We start from the raw sequence: 21,936 nt of genomic DNA, 5'->3' as shown, positions 1-21,936 counted from the left end.
GAATGGTTGGATTTTGACTTTTTATTCCCCCTTTGATTCAAGGTAGGTGTGTGATACCATTTAAATGACATCGAACCAGGGGTAACAGGATAGAAAGGATATAGAATGGACCTTGATTTTATTTTTAAGAATAAAAGATTTGGAATCAGAAGGCCTAAATTTAATCTTGCTCTGCATAAGTGATGCGGTCACTCTGAGACTTTATTTTCACCTGTACAAATAAAGAATGCATTATTTATTCATAATATTGCTATGAAGTTTTTTTAAAAAGGAAGAAAAAGTAGAAGAAAGAAAACTACAACAAAGGGCAAAACTTAATACAGTGCTTGCCATAAAACAGATACTCAATAAAAATTATTGGCGTTCCTTCCTCCCTTCCAGCCATCTCTCAATTAATCAAGGTCCAAAATATCTACCAATAGAAAGGTATGAAAAAGACACAAAGAGAAATAAGTTTAAAGTTCGCAAGGAAGATTAAGCCATTCCACTTCAACCTCCAGTTATTATTATCACCTAATCACTTCTGGCTTTGGGATAAGTAATGTGTTACACATCAGAGAAGACAAACACTCGCCAAAACACAAAACACAAATGAACTTCTTTCTCTCAGTTTTATCTTATTTAGCTTCTTTTTACAAACAGAAACGGCAAAAAATATCCTCTGCCACAGAGTTGCCACAATTTGTTATTTGTGGATTTCTTCGCCTCATAAGCCATATTTACGTATTTCACTAAAATGGGAGGACAAATTCCGTTAGATAAGATATAGTCTTATACCGTGGAATTATCATAACAAAACATACAGCAGTGTTTTTTAATATTTTGGGTCAAAACCTAGGTGAAAAAGTAATTTCTGTCTTTGTAGCAGCTAGAGAATTCTGGTTAAGTCTAGGGACACTGAAGTTTGGATCAGTAACTTGTATCTTACAGTTGCCTTAGGGGCAGACAGCCCAAAAGTGGACAACAGTGTAAGTTGTCACCTTAAAAGGCAAAATGGTAATAACAGACATCTCAATAGCTCCTTTTCAAGTTTATGCATAGCACAGTGTTCCTAACTGGACCCCTAGAAGCTAAAAAGAAACTTTGTGAAACTTTTCTTTCTAAATATCTGAATAGAAACTCCAAAAGCCATCAATAGTCTCTTAGTCTGAAACAGACTATGGGGAGATGGATTATAAACTTGTCCTCTTGATATCTTGCTGCTCACGATCCTCTTACAGTCATTACTTAAACCAAAACACTTTTTAGAGCATCTCCATTTGCGATTAAGTTCACGGTTTTATGTTTCTCTTAATAAAGCATGCCAGCTCATTCATTCTCTTCCTCCTCCACCTGACTTCTTCCTTCCCTTTACCCAACCTCCCAAGGACTTAACAATTTATAATACATTTAAAAGCAAGATCTAACCTCTAAATAACCATGGAGAAATTGTTGCTGAAATGATAATAAAACAGTGTTTAGCACATTCACTGCATCCAATCTGTATTTTATATTTTTTTCTCTCCTATTCTAATCCTCAGAATTGTTTTCAATAGTCTATATTAACATTTGTGAGCAATTAGAATTGTTGTTGCTTCTGTGCTCGTTTTAAAAAGCCGACAGGCTGTTCTGAGTCTTCTGGAAGCAGCTTGAGGCCTTAACCAAGTGAAACAGCCAGTCCTACTGTGTACAGCAGTGACCACAACAAAGGCTGTGGTTTCTCCCACACTAGCCCTAAATAGGTTCAAATTAATGCTATTCATCACTGGATGGAAAAGAAGACAAGGCAAATCCAAGACAGCAGCACTGAGAAATTTTTTACCAGCACTCAAACCTCTTAGCCATAAATGAGCTGACCTCCTCCGTTCATAGGTTTATTCCAGAACAACTCTTTCTTCTTATTCCTATACATTCTCTGCCTTTGAATTTCCATCTTTTTCACTACATTCTAGATAAAGGATATTGTTACTGTTGTCAAGTTACACAGAAAACACTCAAGGATATAAAAGCCATGTTTATCTCAAGTTTGTTGATTGTTAGTGTTATCTCCTTTGAAGACTTGAGAGACAAATAAAAAGATAAATAAAATTTCCTAAAATTGTGAGCATATACCAATGGTTTATAGTAGACCAGTCAGCCACAAAATATCTACCATGAGTTTAGGGTTAGAGTTAGGATTTGAGATAAGGTGGTACTTACTCTATTAATTTTAAATATCACTGTATATTAGTCTTACTCCTTCTATTTCCAAACACAGTTTATTATTATAAATCACAGAAATTAACTGCACAACTTTCCTACCAGGGAGGTTTTTTTTTTTTAAGGTACTGAAGAAGTTTAATAACATAATATCTAGTCCTAGACGTAAGTGTAAACACATACACAATACACTTGCTAAAAATATATAAGGAATATATTTTAGATATGCAATAGTGCCATACACTAATGTGGTTAAGTTACCACCAAATTAAGAAATTATTGTAATTAATTTGGCATAAAATTATAAATTGTAACACTCTAACATTATTAATTTAAAATTTTTTACAATTAATGTATATGCATTGATAACCTTATATATATAGTTACCTTACACTGTACTTAAAGTACCAACTTTATTAAAAAAAAGAAATTGTTCCCACTGCTCTAAACCACACTCTGCTGCAGTCTGGATGTGCACACACATGCACATGAAGCACACACATGCTCATACACAGATACTCCTAATCTTACACCTGCTCTGAAGCAGTAGGAAGTGAATTCTCAACCTGTCAACATGACCATCTGGTCTATCTGCATATCACGGCTTTCTCTAATACTCTATGAAGGAATGGCAATCACGGAGCCAAAATAAAACTAAAATGCACCTAAATGGGAATCTCTCTCTCTTTGTTGAAGTGAAATAATATGTGACATATCAGAGCAAAACTCGCAGTAATGTAAATAATTTAAAATGAGCATTCATGCCAGCATAATTAAGTGAACAATATGGCACAGGTGATGTGGCTATCAGTAATACTGCCATACAGGTTTACAGGACAGGTACCAGAATTCCAAGACACTGCAACAGCTCTTCCAGTGGGTGACGGACCTTTGCTCTTCTTAGTCCAAGCAAAGCTAAGTAAAGGTAGTCACAGGGGTAGCAATGAAAGCAATCAGTAACTATTGTACTAAAATATCGCGGTGCAAAAATGTTCATTTCGTACCTTAAAACTAAGTGCTTGTGCTACCATTAGGACAAATTCAATTTTCTCTGTCACTGGTTAATTAACAATCACAGCAATTACCTGAAAAATTTTGGTCATTTATTGATCTTTCAAAGTGAATTTTAAGACTACTATAAATACTTACAATCTTAGAAACTTTATCACCTGCAAAAAGTGAAGGTGCTCATGTGATTTAACGTTTGGGCCCAAGGCCACTTGAAAACTAGCACAGGCCTAAGTTAAATTAAACATAATTCTACTTAATTTTGGTTTTTAAACATCTCTACACAGCTGCCTCAGAGTTTTCATTCTACCCCATAGCAGGTAATAACTATCAAAAATAAATTGTGACACTGTCATTCTATGGCCTAGATGCAGCAACCTACCTCTATCCAAAAGATAAGTTCTTTAAAAACCTAACCTCTTACAAAATTTAACTAACCCAACTAAAAATCTTCCTAGAATCTGATTACATTACCAGAAGTTATACAGAGCAGTTCAAAAAAAAAAAAAAAACTCTCCAGAAAGTTCTCGGTTGAGTGCCTACTAATGAACAAAGGTTAACTTTATCTAAAAGGTCAAATGCCTGGTGGCTAAGGTTATGACCTTAACAACTTAAATTGTGACCTTGCCACGTGCCGGGTATATTGTAGATTCTGATACAGATCATCTGGTAAAGACTGGTCATAAATTAGCTTTACTGTTACACGCCCACAAAGAAAACCATTTGCCACAACACCATAATATCTCCAAGTTGTCATATGATATAAGGGAAGGACGACTCAAGTAGAGACCAAACTAAGGGTACAAAATAACTTTATCCTTTTATATTTTTAACAAGATGGAATTCTCAGGCTTTTGGGATCACTAATTTCATTATACTTGTTACTGTTTACCAGCCACCAAATCCACACAGTTGGAATGCCAATGGATTTAAAAAAAAAAAAAAGTAATTAATGTATTGTATTTCAGTGTCTCGATATGTCTTAGAATAAATCACCTCTGCTTTTAAAGAAATGATTGCTTCTGCATTAGCTACCAGCATTTACATGTGTTTTCTAAGATCTCAACTCTTTTCCAAACAAGAGAGACCAAGGAATAAAGCAATAATTGTACACATTTTTAGAAGGAAAAAAAATGTCATTTTTGTGACAATCTAGGGGAAAAAAGGATGACTTTGAGGGAGAAACAATATATAACATTTTAAAAGAATGAGGGGAGTGGGAGGCGTACTATAGGTGAAAAGGACACAATGGTTTTGGCATGTTTCTTGAAGCACGTTTCAGAGTCTCTGCCTCCTGCCAATACTGGCAAGTTCTCAAAACTTTTAAGGAGGTAAAAACATTGTTTAGTGTTTACAAATCTTCAGTATTATAACAGATGCTTGTCAAATCAGTTGTATGTAAGTTGACCGGTCTACCTCATATTTGTATTGGCAGCTTCCCTTCCACAAGTAACAGGTCTCTAGATCTCTTAAATCAGATCTGAAATATTTTCAGACAAAAGACCCCTAATATTTTCTTTTACAATCATCCTCTTGCGCGCACAGAGAAGCAGCCATTACTGCGCTCCAGTAAAAGCCAATGGCTTGGCTCTTGGCTGGCATTCAGGCCTAACAAGGGATTCTGGGATATATCAGGAAAACCAAACCGAAAGGTAGTCTGATCCATGTTGCTGTCAATAAATCTTTCATAAGCAATAAGGAGGCTAACTCCCCTGAGCAACCTCCTACACATCATTTTACCAACATCGCCCTTCAGGTATTGAAACAACCAGCAACTGTTAGCTCAAAGACTTGGAGCAAGAGCACAGTAACAACGTCAACACCAAAAGAAAGAGAATGCATGTAATGGCAATAGCTCAAAAGATTGCAGCTCTTACATCTAAGGGAAATGTTTACTGCTAAAACTTAGAATAATAAAGGCTGCTCACACTGATAAAAATATAACAGCTATTTCATTTTGATGTTACCTTGTAAGGAAGTACACACCATGATGTGCATCACCTGTTGGCACCCTCAATTTTCAATTAGAGCATTTATTATAATTTATAAACTACTTTCTAAATAGTGAAAAGATTAAACACATTTTAAAGAGTGCTCCCTGAAAGCACTTAGAACACCTATGCTTCTTTTTGCACCTTGCCTTTCCTTAGCAGAATCTCCATTATATATGCAAATAAATTTTTTAAAATTTTAACTTGCCTTTTTAAATATAGAAAACCAAGTACTAATAATAGGATGGAAGGAGGTTAAGAAAGGACTACTTCTCCTGTGAAGAGGTCACTTGAGAGATGTTGCTTTTTCATTTTCACCACCTAAAATTGGCTAAAGCAACAGGCATTTCTTATAATTAAGTATACATTTTCAGAAACCCAAATATTTGAAACACTTACATATCACATCTTCTAAAATACTCATCTATCCCCTGCCAACAGAATGCAAATGATGATGTGACATGCTTGCAAAGTTAATTTCTCCAGTTTCTTATGTAAGGACAGATGGATAACAAAAGTTCTCTTTCTAAAACATACATTGAGAAAAATAATAGCGAATAGGATTTCAGTTGATTTCTTTAAAAGAATAGTTTGCACTTTTATAACTAAAAATGTTCTGCAGAACAGTACAATGTTGATTTTACAGGTAACATCTTCTCTCTCCTTTGTGAAAAAATACATAATTATATGAACCCCAAAACAATCTACTGGTAGAATTCCACAACAGTCTTTCTTCCATCTGGCTCAAGTAACTGCCATGAAGGTGATCTATCAAGACCGATATGTACATATAAAAAGTCAACAAGTTACACAAGACCTGAGCTTTCATATAACACAATGAGTCTTTTGTCTAAAACAAGACGAAAGGAACAAAGTAAAAATGCATTATTTTATCCGGTCCTCAATAGTTTTATCCCAAAAGCTACTCTAAATGCTATAATATACACAGGTTAAAACATGCCTTGAAAACAGTCCTGAAACCTTAAATAAATTTATTACAAACCAAAGCAACTTCACTAAATCAAATATCAATACGGATTTCTCAATGCATTCATGGACTATACAGGCTGGCTACTTTTCAAGTTCACCTCTCCATCAGTTACTTAAAGAGTTGGTTTGCTTTTTCCCTTAGCTATCTTAGACAACACTAAAAGTTCTTAAATATAAAGCTACTAAGTTTGCATATTAATGTAATTCTTTTTCCCTCATAAATAATCAGCAATTTGATAGTAATCTTACCTCCAACCTCTTCTTAATTAGCAAGGGGTTCAAGAGGCCCCGGTAGGTTAAAAACACTCCCAGAAGGAAAGCAACTAAAAATATTGCTTCACTACCAAACAAAATGCTTTTAAACTAGATCACCTCCCAGTTAAAATACACCCTTTATTACAAGGGTTTTTATGAGGCTTCTCTCACCCATCATCAAAGAATATGATTTAAACATCTCACATAACTAACTACCCAACACCTTTGATAACATCTCTCGCCAAAAGAACTCAACTTAGTGAGAATTCTCTCAAAGCTATGCGTTTCCATTTAATGAAGGTGGCACCTCAAAAACTATTCTGACTTCAGCCCACCTTTGAAACCACACTGTCTATATGTGCATCGCCTGCAACTTTGGGCATTCAGGAATGGCCCAGAGTACACATAGATCATCAGGAAAGAAACACACAGAAGAAAAGTGGAACAACTTCTCACCATCGCACTTACCTGCTGCATGCACAAAGTATGCCAAATATAAATCGAGTTCCTTAACAGAAACCCCTATGTGATGGGGCTGGACACAGAGCCCTGGATTAGAGCACTGTGGGGACTTTACAAGGCGCTCACCATCAGTACTTTCGAGCGGAATACCTTTAAATAAAATCACCATAACCAGGTCCAACCTCCAGACTTTATCTGCCTGGCGGAGGCAGTCAATTCTTCGCATCTTGCCTTTCTGGTCTGGGTTGGAAAGAACACAACATGGAGGCTTTTTCCCTGTAACTGTGAGCACAAAATCCTCTCGGTACTCAGGTCGGATATCTTTCCGTAACTTGGCCAGAAGTCGAGATGCCCACTTCTGCTTGACCTCTGGTTTTTCACTTAGCAACTCATCCTTCACGGCTCTCTCTTCTTCTTTTGACATACGCTTTTCATGTTTTTTGAAGTATTTTCGTTTTCGGGCCTGCAGGTTGAACCATGTGTAGGCGAAGGCTCGGACGTGGGGCAGAAGTGCTTCGATGAAAGGATGAAATTCATCCTAGAGAAGTGAATAAAAACAAAAATATGACCACACTGAAAACAAAAAGAAACTTTTTTTTTTCAGATGGTCACCTAAAAAAAATCTTTAATTCACTTGAAATTTGATGCAAGGCTTACATTACCAAAACCATATATAGAATTCCTATGTCAAGTACAAGAGGGATAAAAGAAAACTATCAGTATAATTTCTCACAGCCTAAAAGAGAAAGTTGCTAAAAATTAAATAATGTTTTGGTATATTTACCCAAGTATCCCAGGTTCTATGGTCAGGCCTTAGTTGCAAATCATTTAGATAGTAACTAAAGTTTACTGAAATGTTATAACAATATATAATCTTAACCCTGTTTCAAGGAAGCCATATCTAATTTTGCTCCAGCCTTGACCTCATTACTTGTAATACAGCCAGGGTTCGGCCGCCAGATTGGCAAATCCTAAATATGTAGATGCCAGTCCAGTCAATGTTTATGGAGTCTAGGAGCAAAAATCATCTCGACAACCAATGAAAATAAAGAGTTTCCTCTAAAAAGCATTGCACATAGGCTCTGATCTGTTTCTTAGTCATTTTAGTAACATCTTAATTCCTTTTTAAGTATTACAATTGCATAGAATTATTTTTAGTCAAAAACTTAGAAAAATATGTCAGGGACCATATACAAAAGAAGACATAAATCTGATATTTATCGGACTCAAATAAAAGATCCGTGTCCAAAACGTAATCGCTGATACTACGGGAATGAAACAAAAAAGGGGGAAAAAGAGAAAAAACAAAGAAAAGTGTACAGGACAGATAGTAAACAGAATGCATCATTGTGACAACAGTGTTGTAACTAAATACATTTAATTTACTCATCTGTGAAATGCCTTTAGTAATGATCATCCCTAAAATACAGAATAATTATTTAACTTTTGAAAATAACACTCCAGGCTTTTTCTTGCAGAAAAAAAAGAGAACCTGGTATATTCAATGTTTACGAGACTCCAGGAAAACCCTCATAGTTGCCTCTTAAAATTCAAGTAATTTGAAAATAAAATTGAATTTAAAATATTTAAATTTTCTTAGTTTTATTAACAATGTTTGATTCTTTTACTCAACATTGTCTTAGTAAATATAAAAATAAAATTGAAGAAAAATTAAACAGTAATCTCCGCAAAGCTTTCTGAGTACATCTAACTTTTGATTAACCAACCCGCACTAATCTTACATAACTTCTCTCCGCCGCACAACCCCCCAAAAAGATAAATTATTTACTTTCAAATAAATGAAGATAAAAAAATCAGAGATATTTGCTGACTTTTTGTAAAGGATGTAGGATGGACAAATACTATAAAATTCATTCTTTTTCAGTTCATAATATCCACCTAAATATACATTTTGGAGACAAAAAACGTGTCCAAAATATTATTACTAGTAAAGCAATTATTAAAATTTTAAATATTCAAATGTAAACTGAGTGGTTAAAATCAGTCAACTAATTTTAACAGGAGTCTGTTGAAAAAATATTATAAATTATAATCAATCATCTAAACAGTACATATCATGGTTTTTTAAGTATATATTAATATATAATAAAGTATTTCAATAAATGACATTTATATTTTTTCTCTCTGAACAAATTTCAGGCTCTGTATTTCAAGTTTAGCTTGTAAACTGCTCTTTTTTTTTTTCTTTTTCCAATAAAAGAATCCAAAAAGAAGTCAGCTTTTATAACATGTGAGCATTCTTTAAATGAAGAGGGAACAGAGAAAAATAAAAGAAATACAGTATTCTTTACCAAAGACCATTAGCATTTTTAAATTTTTTATGTTTGAGAATCTTTCTTTATTGCCATACTGTCGAAGAGAGAAGTACGGTTAGGGGGCAATTTTCAAGTCACAGTTTATCTAATAAGGTACATGCCACACCGCAAAGCATTTAAACATTACTAAATATTGAGCTAATCCTTGATATGCTCTAAAATACATAAATTTAGGGTTTGAAACAGTCGTTCACATTGACTGATTTTATTATAGACACAGGATATGCTAGAGACCGAGGCTGTAAAGGCATTATGCAAAGAACTCCTGGAGTCTACCTTAACAACAAAGTGAGCTTCCCTCAAAAGGAGGATTTCTTTTCAAAGTCTCAGCCCAATTTTATAATGCAAAGAATAACAGGGCTCCAAACAACTCATATTTATCTTAAAAAGTTATCTTATTATACAACTTGATTAATAAACATTTTAAATAAACATTCTAATATGGCATTTAAATGCTCAAAAATACTCCCAATATGCTTCTCAGATAACTGCAAACTACGTTCATTCATGTTTAAGAGGATTTTGTTTACCTGCCAACCAAATGCCCATATAGCTCATCATAAAAATCCTTAAATGAGGCCAACTATGTCAACTTATCATTAAGCATAATCTAAGTCCCAAATTTTGAATTAAAAATATTTACAACCTATTACTCCCCAAAGATTTCAAGAATGTGCCAATAAAAGTGCATAATATTTTGTATAACTTTACTCACATGCTCAATTAAAGTGCTAGTCATCTTTCTCAACTCACAATTAGAAATATTCCAGAACATCAGAACTAAAGATTATCATTAACTTGTAGGAAATGTTCAGGTATAGTATACATTAGTTAAAAAAAAAGTATGCCTTTACAAATCATGTTGTTGCACACATAACCATAAGGTATGTATTAATTCAAAATATTCAAGAGAAAACAAAGAATTATTTTACATACATACTTGGTCAGAAAGTTACAGGCTACCAATAAAAACTAACCTGAAAACCTGTTTCAAAAGCGGTATGACTTTGAATCAGCACCTTAAATATTGATCAGTTTGTAAGTAAGACAAGTTTAATAACCACTGAATGCTGTATTTCTGGGACTACTTCTCAAAGGTTCACCTATAAATTTCTACTCTGTTATCATTCTGTGGCCAGATACATGATTTGGTTATGATATGCCTATATATTAAAATAAGATGTCCAGCATTTTTCTGGTAAAGTTTTTTTTAAACTGCATACATGTATATGGAGTTTATTCTTTCATTTAGAGTACTTTTATCACGGTGCTTACTGGACTTTCTTTAATGATGAATAAACTGCCTAAGTTTTCCTTTATAAAAACTGTTTCTAAAGCTCTATAAATATTTCAGCAAGTTAAATAAATTGTAAATCAATTTTTAAAAGAAGAAATCATAAAATATATGGCCCTCACTTGCTATTTAGTGTACATTTTCTTCACAAAATGTTACACTAAGTAAGCGTTTCCCTTACTGGTGTTTCCAGAAGAAGGCCTAGTGAATGTATCAATCACACTGCCAAATATGTTTGAAAAAAAAAAAAAAAAAACTTTCTTAGTGTGAAAATAGCTCACAAACCAAGAGAATCCAACTTTTTATAATACCTAACTATCCCCTGGACCTGAATGGATACGCACGTATCCTCCTGTATACACCATCCCAAAATATAAATTTATCTTTTTGAGAGCCCACTTGAGAAGACACTAATGTATCCTACTACTGCAGCACACTGATATTATCTACAAGTTTTATGTGTTGCAAACTTTTGCCAGTTAGAACTTCAGTCTTTGAATCTCAGCATATTCACTGTAGTCCTAACTCATTCAAATTATCTTACACTTTGCATCTTATCCATATGCAATTGTGAACCTTGCCAGAGTGGTTGGAAAAGTTTCACTCCATACTTCCACAAGTTACTAAAATAAGAACTTTGAAAGTTTGTTAGAGAAAAATAAAAAACGTTTTCAACATCTAAAAGCAACTGCTATCCATTATTAATGCTAGGCCTAAATCCCAAACAGACCATTTTAACTAAAAGATGCATTTAAGAGTCTTCTAAGATCAAATAACCGGCATTTTTACTGTTAGATACTGCAATACGAAGGGATGTCATGTGGGAAGTAAATCCAGAATCTAGGAAGGAGAGAAAAAAAAATGATACTTTTTAGCTTCCCAGAAAGTATTCCGGTTAAACCGTTATCTCCTGCTAAATGAAGGCAGTAAGTGGTAGCAGGTTTTTTTTTTAAGGGGTGGTGAATAAACATTTCATATGAAGCATACAACTTCATGTAGGTGATTAATGGTCAGATCGCAACCCACCAAAACAGTATGAAGGCTCACAATTTTTTTTCAAAAATTTTTTAGCGCAAAATCACTTTGACTTCATACCTTTTAATCAAAGAAAATAAATAATATATTCAAAAGGGACCAGATTGGGAGCCATAAAGTAGCAATATTTTACCTAGGGGTGGTGCAGACAAGAAAGGGATGGAAAGGCAGGGTATAGAAAAGAGGGGCGGTGGGCGAGAGAGACCCACGCTCCGAGTTGAGTCCGAGGGAAAAGTTGCCCCTGTCCTGCGCGCGGAGCGCCTGAGTCGCACGGTGGCGGCGGTGGCAGTGGCAATGGTAGGAGGAGGCGGCGGCGGAGGGGGGAGCCGCGTCCGGCCCGAGCAGCGGCTTGGGCTCGCGGCCGGGAGCCCAACTCCGCCCGGCGCTCCCCGGCCCGCGGCCTCCACCGCTCTGCGTACAGTGGGCTCGTCCCGGCGCCGAAACTTTCACTTGGGAAAGCGAACGGGACACGAGCGACGAGGAAGCAGGCTCCACCCGGCTGGCGCTGGGGACGCGCGTTCCCGCAGCCCAGCTCCAGCTCCGCGGAGCCCAGGGGCCGGATCGCCGCCGCCCGCACGCGTCCGAGGGGCGCTGTCCCGGCCGGGGCCGGGGACAACGGCCCACGTCCCTGCCGCGGCCGGACCGCAAAGGCTGACAAACAATAAACAAAAGTAAGAGTTTGGGGAGGCTACTGCGGCGCGGGCTCCGGGAGCGGGCCGTGGGCGCGGGGACCCGAGCTCTCCCGCACCCGGGGTTCCAGTTGCCCGGAGCGTGCGGGGTGTGCGTTGGGCGCCGCGGAACTGCAGGACCCGGCTTCCCGGCTGCAGAAACGCTGAGTGTAGATTTCAGCGTGTCATGGGCTGCAACCCGCTGAAACACGTGCGGGGCGTCCGAAAGCAGCGCGGTTCCGCAGTCCATCGCCCTGATATTAATTAACGCATTAATAAGAGGGCGCCATTAGCCATGTGCCCACACAAATGGCGTGCAAGAGGAATGCACCCGCATGGAAACAAAGTTACTTTCTTAAAGCTGTATTCCGCCCGCCCCCCCCCCCACGAGCACACGCGCACACACACACGCAGACACGGGAACACACCAAGACACATGCCCCGGGCCCAGCCGGCGCGACGGTCCCCGGCACCCCCTGCCCGGCCCCTGCTCGGCCCCCGCCAGCCCGCCCCCCCCCCCCGCCCCCCGCAACCTCTCCGCATCCAAGCAGCTGCTTACCTGGGTGAGACAGAGCGGAGAATACATAACTGCCGGGCGCTGGGGTGTGCGTGTGCGTCTGGGTGTGCGGTTTGGAGGTGTGCGTGAGTGCGGGTGAGAAAGGAGAGAGAGAGAGAAAGGAGGAAAGAGAGAGAGAGAAGGGGGGAGAAAAAAAATCAAGCCTGCTTCTTGCGTTCACATTTCCAAGTCGGCTCAACTGCAGCCAGCCAGCGCTATTGCCGCTCCATGGGCTGAACTTTAACCCCGCCTAGAGTTTCCCTACACTCCACTATACATGTCTACTGTACGCGGGCGTTAAAGGCATAGCGCACCCTTTCCCGCCCCCGCGCCCGCCCGGCCGGGTGCCGCGAGCTGCCAGCGCGCCGCCTCAGCCTCCGCTCTGCACCGCACCGCACAGCCGCCGCCCGCTCGCGCCGCCGCCGGGGGCGGGGGTGCGTGGGGGAGGGGGCGGCTGCGGCGCCGCGCGGCCAGCCCGGTCCGAGCCTCCACGGCCGCTCGCGCTCGCTAGCTCGCTCCCTCTCCCGCTCCCTGGCTCGCTGGCTCTCGAGTCTCACTGCCCCCCCGCCCCCCTCCGTCCCCGCTCAGCGCATTACTGGATAACGCAGTGAGGAGCAGTTACAGTCTGTACTCCCGGGCAGCTATAGGCTGCCACAGGATGTGCTTAAGCAAACAAAACTACTTTTCCTCATCCCCATCCCCCAACTCCCGCCGCAGACCTTCGCGGACCTCGGGGGAGGACTTGGGCAACTTTGCCAGGTGGCCCGGTAGCCCCAGGGTCGCAGCATGGGCAAGGAGAGAACCAGGGACAGGGCCCGGGGGCCAATTTGCATGTATGCAAATTTTTTTTTTTAAATCGGACCTCCTAGGTAACTTTTTTTTTCCCTCTGAAATGCGGTACGGCTCAAAAGCATTGTAATCTCCCCAGTGAAGCTTTCTGTGGGAATAGATTGTCGGCAGAGGTAATTATGCACAAAATCCTGCAAACTTTGTGCTTCAGTCTGATGGTATTCAGGAGCAGGGGGTGGTGGAGAAAATTTTCACACATAAGATTCACCGGATTTGGGGGGTGGGGGTTATCTGGAGAAAGGGAGGCGGAGATTAATGAGCGTTCTCCTTCCCAGGACTAGTGGGTTTGAACGCAGACGCCATAGAAAAAGTTCTATCACGTTCAGAAACAACAGTGGTTTAGCTGTGACATCTTTTTCTTTTTAGGAAAAAAAAATGTTAAAGGGATGTCCCCCTCGGAAAGAGAGATTCTGGTTCGCAAACGCATGCCCAAAACTGGACACAGGCTATCATACCCGTCCCTGTGTCTGGAACACGGCTGGAAGGGTGCCTTTTAAGAATCCCCTTTATTTTCCCTCCCCCAGGTAATAGTTCTTAAAATGGAAAAGAGCTTCCTGCAATTATTTTAGGTTTGCTAAAGTATTGTTTTGGCAGAAAAGGGGGATGGTTTTTAGGGTTTGGCAAGTTGCCAATAAGCCTGCTTTTCCAGTTTTCTTTTTCTTTTTTTTTTTTAACTTCATATTTTTTCTCTAGGCTCTCCTCCTTGTTGCGGGGGGGGGGGGGGGAGGGTATGCCTCCATCATCCAAACCCCTATGCCATCTTTTCCTCCTCATTTCCCCTACTCTGGTTTGCAGCCTGCTGCCATTTGCGAATCCTCAAAATTCCAAAAGGACAGACGAAGTGTATCGTGTTGAAAGACACTAGCACACAGACAGGGGAATATACACCTTGGTAGAGGTTACATAGCTTAGACAGCCTCTGAAAAGAGGAAATTCCTGTGGTAATGCCCACTCTGCAGGTGACGGTCAGGTGAGCCGTGTTAGAGGCCACACTCAGACTTCCTTCCCCGCCCCCCCCCTTTTTAAGTAAGAGACGACAAAAATGGTACTGGAGAAAGCAAAATAAAATACTCTGAAATATTCTGCGTCTGTCTAAAAGTTATTTTATGTTTGCTCTCCAGTTACTTTATTGCTAAAACAATTCCTGAATGCTCAAGAGACCATTTTCACACTCCCGGATTCTAAATATCCTTGGACATCTCTCAGGTTATTTATTAAAGGGTGAGGGGAAAGAATGACTTAAACCTTTAATGAGAGAGTCCCATTTTTCCAAACTAAACAACTGCTTTTCCTTGGTTCCTCTTGGATTTCAGTAAGGGGAAAATGTCCTAAAAGCTAAGCGGAGTTACAGAGACAAAATCCCTGGCCACGAAAACCTTTGCTGGGATCTATATCTTCAACGCGCTCCAAGTTTCCTCGATAGAAGTTTCTGGCTGACTGTCCCAACGTGTAACTGAGGCACAATAAGAAGTTATTGTTCAAGTGTGCACTCTTGGGAAGCTGTCTTCCAGAGCAGATTAAAATCTTTCTTTTTGTGTATTAAAAGATAGACCTCACATCTGCCTCAATTCAAAACAGCAAAGATTCTTATTTTTAATTGAATCTCAAAAATAAATAAGTAAATAAGAAGAAAGAAAAGAAAAGAAAGAAAGAAAAAGAAAAGGAAAATGTTTTAAAAAGGAAAAAGGACTGGCACGTCTCCCTGGCTGAAAAAAAAATGGGGGAAAGTAATTTAATGCTGATATTTCTACTTTAAAAACTTCTTTTGTTGAATCGTGGCTGTGCCCGCGATTTCCAGCTTTCTGCGGTTAGCAATATTATCTTAAGTAACTTTTGGCGCCCTTCGTAAGACTTTTGGATATGGGACGATTGTTTGCGCCCTCTAGGCAAGGGCTGGATCCAAGTTCAGCACCAAAGCCCTTCACATCCGCTCCCGCTTTCTCTCCTATCTCCGCCAGCTCCCGTTCCCTCCCCTAAAGGAGGAGCGAGGCGGGGGTGGGGGTGGGAGTGGGGTGGGGTGGGGTGGTGGGAGTTGGGGGGGCGGGTGAGAGGAGGCGGGGGAAACACTACAAAGCACAGTTCTAACTACAGCCTTTGGAAACACGACTGAGAAAAATACAGTAGAAGAGTTACAGTTACAAAAAGGCTTCTGGTAACTTTCTCTCCAACAGGCATAAATTTAAATACACACACAAAGAAGCAGATGTTTCTCAAAGGGCAGTCTGGGGGTAAAAAACACTTCCAACTCTCTCCCTTCTTCCCAAGTTGCTGAAGTCCTTGTCTAGAGTTCACAAAGATACTAAGGCACTTGAGAGAGACAGCAGGGATGGAAGGAAGAAAGAAGGAAAAGATAGCAGAGAGAACAGTATAGGAAACAGGTAAAGTATGAAAACTCGTTTAGTGCAATCATATAAATGATCCATTGTTAGAAAGGATAAGCCCCTTATTGGAAATAACCACTCCAATCATTTATTTTGCAAGTGTTGGGAGGCTGCCTTGAAATGGGATTGTCTCTGCGCAAAGGAGGCTCCTGTTATGCTCTTGGCCATCCATATTCTTCCTGGCACGGAGCCCAGCCTTGCATTTACTGTGTTTTATTTGCAGAAATGTTACCTTGCCAGTTTTAGTGAAATCCTCTTAGATATATAAATTACGTCAATAAGGTTTCACTTATATGTACATCTCAAATACCTCTCATTTTAGAGGTTATTTTATAGGAAGATCTTATTAATATGATTTAGATTTTTTAACACCCAGAACAGTAAAATCAAGGTTCATATGACACTATTAACTCTAGTTCTTACTGAGACTAACTTTACCACTAGCGTTTTCAAACATTTTTCTTCTCTAGTTTTTTGACCTGCTGGTCACAGGTGCAGATTTTTCTTAAATGCTTATATTTCTAAATTGAATCATGTTACTGAACTGAGCATCCAAGTGGATTCTTACATCATATTTCCAAACCAGAGTTGATTAGAAGGCCTAAAGCCTTGGGAAAGTGCTCGATGGGAACTTAAGACAAAGATGGGAAAGAGCTCATATTATTTTCCACTCACTTCCCCACAGAATTAGATGTCTACACTGCTCAGGGAAAAGGAAGAGATGGATATATTTTAGTCAGAGGCTGCCAGTTACCGTCTCCAAGATAAGCTACTGCAGTTGGTTTCCACTGGATTGGTGTCAAAGACTTGTCCAAGAGGCCAGATTCCATCTAAGAATTAGCCAATCAGCAATCTTCCACAGTACCCTCCACAGGGGTTGTTGTAGTAACAATAAGAAATGTGAACTTCACCAGTCTTAAAATCCATTTGCTACTGACCATATATTTAAGCAGCAGATTTCAAAAAAACTCAAGGAAAAACAAAACACTTTTTGTCCTTCTTCTTTTCAATGTTAAAAAAACAGCTGTCAGTCAGCGTGTAAAACATTTTCTCTTTTAAAATTTGTTCAGAGTTCGAGAGGCTTGCCTATACCTCCAAAGTACTCAAAAAGCCAAAGCTTCTAAAATAATCAGAGTGAGAAGTTTTGTAATGCTGAGTATGCAATGTACTACTTCCCAAAGCTCACTACAGTCCCATCGTTTAGGGAAGTTTTTAAGTCACACGTTTTTAAAAGTTGAACCTCACCTTCCACAATAGTTAGCAAGTTCTCTGAATTAAAAAAAAAAAAGTGCAAAATTAAATATTTCTCTAGCAGAAGTTTTCTAACTTTTCCAAAAAGACAGTGAAGAAGGCATAAGATTCATGCAAAAAATCCCCAGTTTTTTTTTTTTTTTTCTTAAACTTGAAAAGTATCCTATTGTGCTTGCTAAATCCGGAAGAGCTTGTAGCTTTGACAGCTTGAACCACACCATCCCTTTCAAAGCCGCAGAGAACTTCAGATCTTCTCTGCCCCGCCCCCTCTGGCTATTGCGAACCATTGTACACCCAAGCTTCCTCGTGATTGGACAAAGCTTTTGTCAATCTCCCATATTGCCCCATTGATTAGAGGATCGAATCGTCAATTATTCTCCAGGTCCAGACATTTCTTTTCGGGTTAGGTTGACTGCTGAGTCCAGACGCCTTTTTACAGAACAGAGCACGTACAGGACCCCCCCCCCCCCACAACCCTTTCTGGAATCTAGCAAGCGCTAGTAGGAAAAAAAATCTGTCAAGCTCAGCAATTTTTTCAAATCTCGGAAAAAAAAAAAAAGAAAAAAGAAAGAAACCCGGTCTCTGATGCACACAGCAAAAAAAAAAAAAGAAGCCATCTACAAATCTACATCTTTAAAAACAAAACCATCACAAATAGACAATCACTTAAATGCATATGCAAGCTAGAGAAATGTTAAAGTCATAGCCATTAAACAATCGTTCTACCATTATTGTTGTTTATAAAACGCATATCCGTATAAACGCAAAACAAAGTTTAAGATGTACCACGTACCATTGCAATGTAAAAAGAGTACGTGAGAAACTTTAAAATGTTCAGACGAATTGCTTCATTTGTTGTCCCCCTTTTTTTGCATTAAAAGAAATCTAAATAAACTTGGAACCGTTGCAAACCCGGAAGAGGTTTTTTTTTTAAGCTGTTGGCCAATTGCAGGCTTCTTGGAGATTTTTTTTTTTTTTTTAACTCCAAATCAGAAGGCTTTTGCAATAGCAATGCACACTCTCTGTCTCTCTCAGAGTCTCTCTCTCTCTCTCTTTTGAAAGCGATCCAACCTGGGCTGGCTCGTTCTCAGATTCTTTCTGCTTTTGCCTTGTGTGCTTTGAATTGTATGAGACTTTGCAGAAGTTGCAATCGATTCGCAGTCCCTCTCTTCTCTCCCTACGCCCTTGTTTATTTCCGCAATCGCTGCAATTTGCATAGTAACCACACACGAGGTGCAGCCGGCTGCCTGCGGAGGGGGCCCCGAAGGGGGTAGGGAAAAGGCCTTGCCCCCTTCTCCCCTCCTTCTGTCTCTCTCCCCGCGAGTCTCCTCCTCCCCCACGGCGCGTGGCCAATAGGAGCCCGGGAATTCAGCGCAAGCTCCGGTTGGGACACAGTTCGGAAGAAAAAGCTCCTGTGTTACTAGGCCTGGCTAGCTGGATCATGGTTTTGGCGCAGTAGAAGTTCCTCTGATTGCGGACCTCGCAGCGGATATTAGGGAGATGTGAGGATATAGTATCTTTGCCTGCGGTTGTGCGGACTTTACACGTTTTAATCAAGTCTGTACACCTGCTTTTCCAGTTTTTTTTTCCATAGCCTCTCGTGAGTTACTAGGCTAGTTCATGATGGTCAGTGAGAGATTTAACCTTTATTTGTACTGGTGTGGACCAAGAGTTAAAGATCCTCTTTGGTACATTAAATCAGGAGAGTGCAAAATGTCACAGGGAACTTACAGTGAAATAAAGCTTCTACTCCAGGTTCAGAAAGGAAAAGACATTGGCTCTATTCTCTGCAGATGACGGAACATAAAATTGTTAGGTGGGCTCCCTCAAGAATAAAGCTGTTCCCTTAAAGCAGGAGATGCAATGAAATTCTAATTTAATTGCCAGATTTCTAAGTGGTTAGTATCCCTGCAAAACCTGTGCTCCACAAAGTGTAATGTACCCTTTCACCTCCTACCCCACCCTCAAAAGAAAAAATCTAAGATTTAAAAGGTTGTGTGTGTGTGTGTGTGTGTGTGTGTTTGTTTTAAGATAGTTATTGGAACATGATGTCCTTCGTCCCACTGATTCATCTTATTTCATTAACCCAGGCTGTATAAGACCATGTGATCTGGATATTTCTATGTTAACCTTTTATGTGTTTGTTTTAAACAAGATATTGGTGCAATAGTGGTAGAAGGGCAACTCTAAAGAGGACTGCCCCTTTAAATGGAAAGCATCACAACCAGGCTATTGCATTTTTCAATATGTGTTTGGTTTTCCGCAGTTAAGTAGTTTAGGACATTTTGCTGAATAACTGAGTTACAGGAAAATGTGTGCTTAGCTCACTTGATAAAAATTATCCAATAGCAAGTTAAGAGGAATAGGATGCAACCTGGCAGTTGTCTGATTTGTGGAGGCACCTAATTAATTAATAACAGGACCTTGCGCAGTTAAATTAGAGGTTAGAGAAGCCTCCTGTTTTATATTGAACCACAATTTTGGCTTTAGGCTTGCACTCTACAGCTAACTAATGGGTGCAGCATTACTGGGAGGTAGGGTATTGTGGTTGCCATTGGTAGTAGACAAGCTTTGTTGTTTGGTCTGCCCATTATAAATTCAGATATTAGCTTGTTCTAGAAAGTCTGTGGCATTTAATTCTGGCCTCCACTGAGCATTCATCTACACTTGATATACTGCTTTCACCCTAAAAATACACTTGATAGAATATAGTGGCTTAAGTAAAAAGAAAAAAAAAATTTAAGTAATCAAAAATGTTCTAGGCCTAGTTCAGTTGGTAATAGGCTGTATAACCTTGAGATGGTTACATAACACCTGAAAAATGGGACATGGACCTATTGTGAGAATGGAGGACTGTTTTATCAAGAACTAAGAGTCTTTGAAATACACAAGAGATTTCAACTTGTTTTGCATTGCTCGGTAGGTGCCATGGTCTGAATAAGCCCGAATGCTAAGCTAGGTAGGCTTTGTCACTAGGTGGTAATAGCAAGTTTTGTCTGCTTTGTCTGTAGTTCATTAACTCAGTTTAATGTGGTAGGTTAGCACCATTTCCAAAGTGACCTTTTATATCTTCATCTAGTAAACAACAAAACAGTATAAGCTTTGGAGTCCAACTTAGGTATTAATGTTGGGCCTACTATTTATTTAGCCTCTGTAAGCTTAGCTTCCTCATCTACAAAAAATGGGAGCTGGATAACATGTAAATTACCTAGTACATTATGTGTATTCAATATACAATAGCTATAGTAATAATACTATTACTCTTTAATATGTACCATGTTCTAGTCACATTGAATGTGCTAAGAGCTGGGGATAAGGACAATAAGACATTATCCCTGACTCCAAGAAGCTTTCAGTGCAATGGGGGAGATAAGACACAAAGGTAAATAATAATGTAATATGATAAGTGCTATATCCAACTTAGATATACATGATTGTCAGCAGGAATACAGATGATAGGATGACTGATTTTTCCTGGATATACAGATAGAGTCATAGAAGGCTAAGAAACTAGAAATGACATTTGTGTTGGGCCAGAAATAGGCATTTTCAGGTGGACAAGGGAGGGGCATGGCATTCCTGCCCAGGAAAGCACAGTGATGTCACTTTATACAGTGGGCCAGAAAATGGGGACAGGTTTGGTTGTGGCTAGTTGCTCTAGCTAATATTAGCCTGCATTACAGTACTAGAGATGAAGTTAAAGAGATGGGCTGAGGCAAGATGGTAGAGAGCCTTGTGAGTTATTTAAACTTTCACTTGAGAAACATGTTTAACCAAAATATATACAAAGTAAAATTTGCAAATTAGAAAGATTATTCTAACAATGGAGGCAAAGAGACCAGTTAGAAAGTAGTAAGAGAAAATTAGTCCTGAACAGCACAGCAGGAATGAATGAGCAAGAAAGAGAAAGGAAAGGAAGACTAGAGGGTGGGAGAGATGTGGGGAAGCAAGAGAGACCCACCATAGACACCAGTTTTTAGGGATTTTGATCAACAGGGACAGTTTAGGAGTGCAGTTTTTCCAGGCTCTCCTTAATGTCCAAATACCCACAAAATGTATAATAAGACTTGTTAGGAAAAGTCTCTTCTTACCTTACAAATTGCCACTTCTCTATCCTTAAACCTAATTTTAAAATAATATCGGTAACAATAGCCAACATGGATTAAGTCTTTATATGGGCCCTTTGCACCCCATGAATTTGCACTCCAGTAACTTCACCCCACCATGCCACTGAAAATCAGGTACACATCTAATAAGGTGACTTTTGGTTGCTAGCTCCATTGAGAACCTACTATTTCTAGGTAGGCTGGCTTTATGCCTTGAAAATAGTAGTCTCTTCCAGGAGTTCTGCTTTGTTGACCCAAATAAAAACTTAATCCTCTTGCAGGGCATTGATACGGCAACTAGAATATCAGAGTCTTACAGAGTTAGAAACATAATTCAGAATTGCAATGTTTTTCTAATAATTTAAAATTTTTAATTTGTGAACTAAGCTGAATATTGAACACAGAAAAACATTTTACATTTTCTTGATTTGCTTGGGTAAATCCTAAGTAATCAAGATTGGCATTTAGAGGACAGCGTGTCGATATAAAGGATAATAATAGAAGCAATTTAAATCTAGGAATTGATGAGGTTCCCAAATAAGCAAGTTGTGGCAGAGTATTGTCCCCTCAGATGTT

General features: G+C 39.3%; 1 protein-coding gene across 2 annotated transcripts in view; it reads right to left on the bottom strand.

Moving 5' to 3' along the window:
* Window positions 1-12,873, bottom strand: part of NFIA (nuclear factor I A) — a 362,734-nt gene extending 349,861 nt beyond the window's left edge. For both annotated transcript variants that reach the window (XM_090269546.1, XM_090269545.1), the window contains exons 1-2: window positions 12,777-12,873; window positions 6,891-7,422 (exon numbers count right to left, since the gene is read on the bottom strand). In XM_090269546.1, coding sequence (XP_090125672.1) covers window positions 6,891-7,422; window positions 12,777-12,803 — 559 coding nt within the window. In that variant the 5' untranslated portion in view covers window positions 12,804-12,873. The remainder of the gene's footprint in view (window positions 1-6,890; window positions 7,423-12,776) is intronic.
* Between the last annotated feature and the right edge of the window lie 9,063 nt (window positions 12,874-21,936).

This window comes from Furipterus horrens, unplaced genomic scaffold (assembly GCF_987537825.1).
Source record: "Furipterus horrens unplaced genomic scaffold, mFurHor1.1.pri manual_scaffold_3, whole genome shotgun sequence".
In the NCBI taxonomy this organism is placed as follows: Eukaryota; Metazoa; Chordata; class Mammalia; order Chiroptera; family Furipteridae; genus Furipterus; species Furipterus horrens.
This window is presented reverse-complemented; position numbering and strand designations above follow the sequence as displayed.